Below are 10,044 nucleotides of genomic sequence, written 5' to 3'. Positions count from 1 at the left end.
GGCAACCATTATTAAACTTAAAATGATTATAATCTCTAACCCCAATTCACCATGAAAAAGGATTCAAATGGGCTAGAAATGGTCTCTTAAAAATTAGTTTGAAATAACATTTCAAAATTCACAAAAACCAAGAGAGCATTTATCAATTTTCTCAAGTATAAAAGTAAGACATTAAAGATGTTTGAAATCTTGCCAAAGAGGGTTAAGTTTTACAACTAGATTTGAAAACAAAATAAAAAATGGCTAAAAAGAGGTTTCAGAAGACATTTTCTATGAAAAATCACTTTTAACAAACACTTTGGATCTCAAAATTTATTTTAAAATCAATCAAAAATACTTTTAAAAATCATTAAAATAAAAGAAAAAATCGAAGTGCCCCAAAATAGAAAATTTAAAAAGCAAGAACTTTAAAACTTAACAAAGCCTTATTTCATGAGTGATCAATGGAATTGAATATGGGTAAAAATACCCAAAAAAGATCAAAACCAAATAAAAACAAACTTCAAAACTAGTGTACAACAAGATAAATCAAAGATTAAGTAATCTCTCAACTAATTAAGGAGAATCAAGAGAAGAAGAGAAGAAGAACAACCCTAGATCATAAACAAATGACCAACAATCTAATATGCGACCTCTAATATTCATGCCCAACATATAAATCAGTCAATGAATCAATAGAAAATGAAGAAGAATAGTGAATGAGGAGAGAAAAACGAAATCAAAGAGAACTTAACAAGAATTCTCCATACGAGTGAGCACTTACCTTGAATGAATTTGAGATAGTTTACTCCTCATATTAGTCCTATAATGGCCTATAATTGCAGTGCGAGATTCAATGGAATTTTACCATAGCCTATATCCACTTTATTGGTTGTGAAGGCCATAAGTCAAGTAATCTTGAGAGTGGATATGAGCATAGTTTCCATGGATTCACTTAAGTGGAGCACCATCCTAATTTTAGCAGGATTGAGGAATGAACTTAAGGCTAAAAGCATTGGTTCTATCTCTTAATCCTACCTTAACTTTAAGTACAAAACAATTGGTTAAAATAAAGGATTGGTTTGAGAATGGACTTCCTAGTAGATTTCTAACCTTAAAGTTTTGTAAACTTTCATAGTTTTTTAGTCATTTTTAGTTTAATTCCCAACTTGGTTTTCTCAACTTTGAGATTCCATTACCATTTACCATTCCTTCACCACCTATTTTTGAGCCTTACCTTGGAAAAAATCATGCTCCCACAGGATTGACATAGACTTCAGGTGCTATAATGAGTATTTTAGTGCCTAAGGTAGTTGAGAGCATGAAGTGTAGAGCCACCAATTAATCATACGTGATCGCTTTCATCACTTCATATGTGTCCTCATCTCAAAGCTATGACCCTCAAGTGATGTCACACATAGTGCATAAATGTCTACAAGCATAAGGGGAAGAAGATCATGCTTCTATATGCACATCCCACATGAATCTTGAGCATCATGTCATTGCGTTCATGATCACGTGTACACATTTCAACAAATTTTTGAGAGTTTTCCATTTTTTGTGTAACAATTATGCATCTAAGAGGCGATCAAGGAAGAAGCCATGATGCATACAAGTACACATACATGTGCATGTGTAGTCTTCAAGCGTACGTAATTGCAATGCTAGTCCTTGAAGCTATCAATCTCTGCGAAGTTGCTTCTAATTTATTATTTTAGAATTTCTAATTCAGAGACGTGGTCTATTAGGAAAGAATTGATATTTGTCTGCACCTCATGGATTACATATTTAAGATATTTAGATATAGATATAAAGAGATACAAATACATATACAAATTTTGCAAAAAGAGATCTCTATGTTTTTTGTTTCTTAGTTTAATAAAGTGTTAGTTTTCATTAAGAATTCAATCATGGTTTTTGAGAGTTTGATCTCAACCATGAGGAGCTGAGCATTCATCTTCAAAAGAAGTAGCAAGGAGGATGGACGGTTTAAATTAGGAGTAGCACAAACCAAGTATTTTTCTTTGGTGTAATTCTATTTTGATGTTTTATTATGATAAAAGAATAAATTCCTTGTATAGTTTTGGTTGGGTAAGATGCAACAATACTTATTGGGCTTCTAATGATGCTTTTGGGAAACTTGATCACAACACAACTTGATTTGATCTATTGTGATTGAATCTTGGGAAATGGGTTATAGCATAATCAACGAGAAACATAACATATCAAACCAGATTAATTGCATGTGATAAATGAATTTGCAATCTCTCACTCTGAACCTTATAAAATTCAAATTGTGAATTAACAGAACCTTTTCATCATTGATTTAGTTTATAACAATGCATTAGTTTATCAAAAATTCATTCTTTTTAATTTATTAATATATTTTTTGTTTAAAGCCACAAATATTACTAATGAGTTTACTTTGCACAAATCACAATTAGTCAAGTGTGCCGGACCCAAGGATGACATCAAGATACTAAAAACCATAGTAATCCCTTCTATGGTATTTTTTTTATTGGGATTATTGTGAAAGTATAGATTTTTACATTAAAAGTACAGTTTAAGAGTCAATTAACACTGTCTTAGGTGTTTCAGCTTGTCCTTTAGATGACTAAGCTTTTAGATTATACAAACTTAAAAATGATGAATTAGGAGAAAATGGTCACCATAAATGTCTCCATGATCCATTTTATAGTTATTGCGCACTACCCCAAAGAATGCACAGGTGAGGCCTTAATCTTGTTGCAATATATGAGGCAATTTTTCTGCTTTCCTTGTAGCTTTTGTTTGCTAAGCCAACGATATATGGAAGTAGATACCAGAATGATTTTCTTGATTGAAAATTTGAAGAAACAACACAGTGAAATTCTGAAACCAAAACACGAAATTTTCATTGAAGACTTGGTGCTATAAAAAATTATTTATGCACAATGCACAAGTAATTTTGGTTCCCTCATATCTTCGGATGGAATGATGAGATCCACTCCATTTTCAGGCTCTAGCTGCAAGTTCAAGCGAGGGGGGTGGCGATGATTGGGAGAGAGGGAGAGAGAGAAGTTGGATAGAATCAAAGCATACATGATCTTCATTTCTGCAATGGCTAAGCTTTGGCCAGGGCAAATTCTTTGTCCAACACCAAATGGGATGTAGGCTTTGGGAGACCTGCAGGCCCCAGAAATTCCATTAGCAAGCCTCTCAGGGTTGAACTTTTCTGCATCAGGCCCCCAGATGTACTGTTGGCATCCATATCCAAGTATTAACACCTTTCGGAACCAAACTATCACCAAGCTGCACATCTTTCAAGGCTTGCCTCGACACAAAAGCCACACCTGGGTAAAGCCGGTGCATCTCTTGAATTACCATTTACATCTGCATCCATGCATAAGGGTACAAGTATTTTCTAGCATTTATTGGGAAAGGCCAGGGCCTGGATGCCCCAGTTCACCAGTCTTGCTACTTTCCATGATGATTTGTGCCATTTTTTGGATATAGCATCAGAATGTTCCTTCGCCATGTCCATGACGGAGGAGTAAATCTGCTTCTCTAGTCTCCACGCGCATTCCGATTTTCCTTGGTTGGTACACAACTATTTCACGGGTAAAAAATAAATAAATAAATTAAGAAAGTGAAACTTGTGATAAAGATGTATATCATTCTCAGATTTTAAGAAAGAGAAAAAGGTGAGGAAGCACATGCCTATAGAAGGGAAATCCCTCGAGGATTCTTTAAGATTGCAGGCCTTCATAAGTGCCCTGCACTTCGGAAACGACTCATTTCCTTCGGAGTAGTTGTTCATAGCCTTTGAAATTACCCTAGATGTGAAGCGTGTTATGTAGTCATCCACTCGTAGCTGTGCGATCCCACCCCCAATTTCGATTAAACTCTCCCATGAGTTCACCAGTTTCGATTAATTTAGGGGACTCATGTAGACGTGCACTCTCATTAAAAAAATAACAGATTTTTTAAGAATTTTTATAAAATAATTATATAAACATATACTGCAATGGTAACTTTGATAAAAAATTCCAAGATTTCTCTTTATTTTTCTCTTCCCTGACATGTCGCCAACTTCTCAAAAGTCAAAACTCATCATGGTTATTTAAAAAAAATAAACAAAAAAACAAAAATTGACGTACAGCAACCATCCATTACACATGGTTTTTCTTTTCCCTATTTTGGTTGCCAATTTTTTTTAGCTTCACATGTGGCGCACATTATTATTATTATTATTTTCTTTCTCCATTTTAACTTTTGACTTTTTTTTTCTTTTTTTTTTTTTTTTATAAATATGCTAGTTACACATTTTATGGAATTTTTTTAATTTCAAAATTTTCACTCTTTCATATTTTCATTTTAATCATTTATGAACACTTTAAATATACTATAATAATAATAATAATAATAATAATAAATAATTAATGAGAGAAATTAATATAAAAATAAATACATAATGAACAAATTTAGTTTTGTACTTATGGATCTAACTTGAGTGCAATTTTTAATTAAAGAAGATAAAAACTTGGTTATGGTTCTAATATTTTTCCTAGTTAAAAATTTTAATATATAAAATAAAATAAAATATATTTTTCATAAAATAAATTGTATTTAATTATTTATATTAATTTTCTCTTAATTTTATTAAAAATTAGAACTTTTGCATACTAAAATTGCACACGGATCGATACAACCCTTAGAAAACAAGGAACCACTCTTTTATGAAAAATGTAACACTAGAGTGTGTTAAAAGCAGTGATTAAAATATCGTGGATCAATGAGTTGGAAACTTTAGGACAAATATATCGGCGGTTAACACAGGTCAATGCCTACCACCAGGGTAAATTTGCCCTTTGATGAATGTCTTGCACCACATATATATATTATATATATATATTAAAAGTATCGTATCAATAAAGTATTTAAAAAATATTTTAAACAACAAATTAATTATAATTATTTTATAATTAAATGAAAATTTTTCATTTAGCAGATTAGCAAAAATATAAAAATTATCATGATAATTTTCTTTGTAGTGTTTTTAATATTAAAAAATTATAGATTTATCATCATTTATTTTATATTATTCAATACAATTGCATGAAATGTATCATAATTTTAATATTAAATATATTTTAAAATTAGACATATTATAATCAAATATCATAATATTATTATTGAATAATATTTGATGTAATTTAATAATCAATATACTTTATATATATTAAATTTTGATCAATTTTAGACTGATATTTTTTGTCAAAATATTGGTTGATATATCTCTGAAATTGAAATTAAAAAAGTTTAATTAAACCAACACATTAAAAAAAAAAAAGGTAAAAAGGTGAAGGCATATTATGAAGGAGAAAAAAAATAGAAAAAGGAAAAACTTCTTAAATATGTAATATTTTTTAGATAATGCATGTTTACATCGTTCTCCCTTTAATTTATAAACTCCTAACTAAAGCAACTAAAGGAGGAAAATTTTGTAATACTAACACTCTACATCACAGGGAAAAAATTATTTTCCCCACTCACAGTTTCTAAAATCCTAATGGAGCTCTATTTAAAATAGATGAAGTTAATTTGCTGAGTAACTTCAGCTTAAAAAGGAATTCAGGTTCTCAACTGCAAGCATGCACACATTTTATATTCACCTTGAGTCTACAAGTGAGGATTTTACCTTAACCTATCCATGTAGAGTTGAGGAGCTATGGTCTTTCTCTAGTGCAACCAAACTACACCATTTGATGTAATAAGGTCATTCCCTAGTAGCGGCCCTTGGTTTTTCTGTAGATACCGGTTTCCCTAGCTTTGACAATTTGCCAAGATTTATTTCCTTCACCAGTTTAGTAGCAAATGTGAATGCTCTTCCTATGTGATTTAGGGGCAGAGTTAGTTGGGGCATGTACGACCCCCCAACAAATTTAAAGGCTTTTTTGGAATATCACTTATTTTAGTTATTGGAATAGATAATTGGAAAATAATATAAGAAAAAAAAGCTTTAAGAATGGTTCGTTAATTGAAAAATGGTGCATAAGTAAAGAATATAATGCATGAAAATCCTAGTGCACAAACAACCTTACAAAGAGATCTGATGAAGCTTGGGTCTTGAAAAATACTTCTCTTTGAGGTGGTCTTCTTCTTCATGATTTCTCCTTGGCTTGATTTGTCTTTGTGATTGCCACTTTAGAAATTGTCTTGCCTAATCACACTTGAAGTATAATCATTAGTTCTAAACCTTGTTTTGTTATCATCAAAACCGAGATTAACCAAATCTTGGTTTCACAATCTTTTTTTTTTTATGATGACAAAACCAAGGTTGCTAAAAAGCTCCCCCTCAATATATGCTCCTTTGAATTTAGAAAATATTCAAGTTTAGAAACTTCAAGGAGTATATTAAGAATGCTCAAAAGATATAATCAAACATAAATAGCATAAAGAGCAATTTAGCAATTGGCAAGACATTATTATTAAATATGATGCATGCAATTATAACCAATAAAACACATAGCATCAATATGAATGGGATTGCTAAAACAATATTGACATTTCTTCCCAAGTTAGCAACCTACCATTACTTCTCCCCCTTTTTGTCATCAACAAAAAGTCTCAATAAAGCATATAAGGGGAATCACATGACATCAAAAGTTTTTTTAAAAATAAATAAATAAATAAATAAACAACATGATATGATTTCTCATAGAAATGCATCTCCCCCTTTTTCATTTGAGAATATTTTTCAAATAAAAGATTGCTCAACCTTTGAGCATTCCCAAATTAAATCATGATTTGGAAAAAATATATGGGAGAAAATACACATTAAAAATATATATAACATGCATTGAATAACATACAAGCATATGATCATTCAATTTTACCTAGGTATAAAAAAATCTTCTTTTTAATCCAAACCTTAGTTTAAAATTATACCAATTTCATCAATGTGATACCAAATGTTATATTATTAACAAAAATTATACCAAGTTTTAGTAAAATGATAAAATGATATTGCAAATTAAGCTTTAGAAGGGATATTGTTACCAATATCATCAATGCATTCTTTCCAAGGTAAGCATATCCTCCTTCTTGCATGGATCCCTACAAAACAAATTAAGTAACCTTTGGTACCCATATCTTTTTGGGTCCTAGAGTGTTAGTCTTTTTTCCCTTTGGAATCCAAAATAATTTAGAGTTTTGAAGAACACGAGGAGATTTTCTTAAGGGACAAATATCACTAATGTGACATCCTCTTCCACAAAGATTGCAAATAATTGAAGGTGAAAAAAAAAAACTAGAGGCTTCCTTTACAAAATAATTCTTAAAATATTTTTTATTTTGAAAGGCTTGTAGCCTAGCCCATTTTTATCAAAAATGCACTTTTGATTTGCCAAAATCATATCAAAAGTATTTTGACCATTTGAGAATTTTTGTAGAGAAGATGTTATCCAATCATTTTTCTTTTTCAACGCCTCATTTTCATTTTCAAAAGAGATTTTTGCCTTCTCAATATTTTCAAAATTTTCTTTAAGCTCATTGAGCTCATTTTCAAGACAAGAATTTTTTTTTTCTTCAGAGAGAGATTTTTTGAATCCAAGTTTTTCAAGATCAAAATATAATTCTTGAAGTACATCTTGAAACTCATTATAGTTAGAGTTGGAATTTATCTCATTTATGTTCCTCCAAAGCCATGAAGCACATGTTGCCATCCTCATTTGTGCATTCTTCTTACATGGAGTCTTCATCACTTTCACTCTCTTCTTCTTCATCATCATTTGTTGAAGCCATAAAAGCTATACTTTTCTTATTTTCTTCAACTCTTTGATGATTGCTTAAATTTATCTCATAAGTCATGAGTGACCCAATGAGTTCTTCAAGTGAGAGTTTGGTGAGATCCTTTGCTTCTTGAATAGTTGTCACTTTTGTTTCCCATTTCTTTGGTAGAGACCTTAAGATTTTCATGACTTTCTCTACTTCAGTGTAGGTCTTTCCCAAGCTTTCAAGTTCATTCACCATCACCATGAACCTAGAAAACATTTTTACAATAGATTCAAAATCCTTTATAGAAAATAATTCATAATCATGCACAAGAATGTTGATTTTAGACTCTTTAAATTGGTTGGTTCTCTCATGAGTGATTACGAATAGTTTCCAAATTTCTTTAGCCGACTTACATTGCTAAACACGATTAAATTCATTTCTATCAATAGCACAATGTAAGATATAAACAGATTTGGCATTTAATTGAACTTTCTTTCTATCAAGTTCATCCCATTCTTGCTTAGGTTTTGGAACCATCATTCCATTTTCTAATTTTGAAGGAATGTGGGGACCATCTTCAATGACATCCCATAAATCAAGATTAATAGATTGCAAAAACCAAGTCATTTTAGTTTTCCAATAGGGATAATCAGTTCTCGTAGAGAATGGAGGTCGGGTGGTTGAAAAACTTTCAATGTGAGATGAGCTTGATGGATTAGTCATTACCTCTTAGACGGTTAAGTCTTAAACAAGAGGCCTAGCTCTAATACCAATTCACTTCCTTCCACTCACTATTCACACTTTCTTTTCGCTCTAGTATTCATATTCCTTACACTCGTGAACTCTACCAAAGAGGGGCATATTTGTAAACCCCTCTTGGACCAAGGGGTATTGCTGGCCACCCGAGTGAGCTGGACATTTCATTTCCAAGAGTGGGGGACGACTTTCCAAGTGAGTTGCATGTTGGCACATGTGGCAAGGATCACCACCTTGCCATGGTGGTGGTTGAGGAGAAAGACATCTCTGAACAAAGGAGCAGGACAACGGGTGGAAGCAGGTAAGAAAAGAAAACAGAGGAATACCATGGAGCTAAGTGAAGGGAGACTTTTTTGGGGAGTGGTAGCTACAGGGTAGAAGCTTGGTGAAGAAAAGAAACCAACTATGGGGAGGAGCAAGATTTCGGGAGTGAAAACAGAGCAAGATGGAAAGTGAGAGAGAACTGAGAATAAGAGTTTGAAAACCATGGGAGAGCTATCAGAGAGAGGAAAGAAACTTGGGGAGGGGTTGTGGGTCGACTGATTTGGGAAGAAAAGAGTTGGAGAGCTGGTTTTTGAAGGGAATTAAAAAAGAAGAAAAACATAACAAAAGAAAGAAGAGGAACATAAGGTAAGTATTAACCTTGATTTCATGTCTTTGTTTTCTCGTCTGTTCCTTGTTCTATTGATTCTTGCAATATTTCATGTTCAGTTCTAGTGTGGATATTGAGCCACACATTTAGTCTTTTGGTCAACTCCAAAGATGACTTTGGATTTGTTATCATTGCTTTATCTACCAATGTTGTCCTCACATTATTTTCTATCATTTTTCTTGTTAGAAAATAATCTCACCTTGTTTTAACTTTATTGTGAAATGCTTGAGAATTATTTTTCGTTACTATTTGATTTAATCTCTCCTATCCGGTCAGCAAGCTCACTGATAATCTATATAGTGGAGCTTCCATTAATGTCTTATGCTGATTATTATGTTATGCTTTGTTTCTGGAGACATTTCTTTGCTATAATTTTTGTCTATTTTTGGTTTGTATCCAAATGCATGAGCTATAAAGAGGTCTAAGGTGATGGGGTTTGTGGGGATTTAGACTAGGTTCGAGTCTGTGGGGCTGCGGCGGTCGCTGAGGAAGTTATGGATGCCCACAGATCGACAAAGGGTGCAGTGCCCGGAAGATGCTATTGGTTTGGCATTCAGGTTTGTTATTGGTGAACCAACATATTCGAGCACATATAGATACATTGGAATTGGAGGAAATGAAGACTCTGGTGCTGCCCATTCTTCTCAAGAATTAGAATGTGAGATAGTGATTTACAGCATTTGTTTAGGTGTTTTGCAGTTCACTTATTTTGATGACGAAAAGAAAAGATATAATGGAAAAAGATTCTACTGATGAGTTGACTGTGTCAATTGCTGACCTGGTAAAGAAAGAGGGTCATGAATTTGATAACTTCTCTCACTACCTCCACTCATTCCACTACCAAACCCATTTTTCTCACTATTTCTTCCACTTAAACTTCTTCCCATTTTCTCTCATGC

The 10,044-nt window shown here is 32.4% G+C and overlaps 1 protein-coding gene across 1 annotated transcript; it reads right to left on the bottom strand.

Moving 5' to 3' along the window:
• Window positions 1-2,903: 2,903 nt before the first annotated feature.
• On the bottom strand, window positions 2,904-3,278 carry LOC132254572 (cytochrome P450 714C2-like). Its single transcript, XM_059740458.1, has one exon. It carries the CDS (start codon window positions 3,276-3,278, stop codon window positions 2,904-2,906), a length of 375 nt encoding a protein of 124 aa, XP_059596441.1.
• Window positions 3,279-10,044: the final 6,766 nt, after the last annotated feature.

The sequence above is a fragment of the Vitis vinifera genome, chromosome 10 (assembly GCF_030704535.1).
Source record: "Vitis vinifera cultivar Pinot Noir 40024 chromosome 10, ASM3070453v1".
Classification (NCBI taxonomy): domain Eukaryota; kingdom Viridiplantae; phylum Streptophyta; class Magnoliopsida; order Vitales; family Vitaceae; genus Vitis; species Vitis vinifera.
The sequence above is the reverse complement of the archived record's forward strand: the minus strand, read 5'-3'. Positions and strand labels throughout refer to the sequence as shown.

What these genes read in the sequence shown, in the direction of transcription:
- LOC132254572 (XM_059740458.1), bottom strand. Translation starts at nt 3,278, where the DNA reads ATGTGCAGCTTGGTGATAGTTTGGTTCCGAAAGGTGTTAATACTTGGA.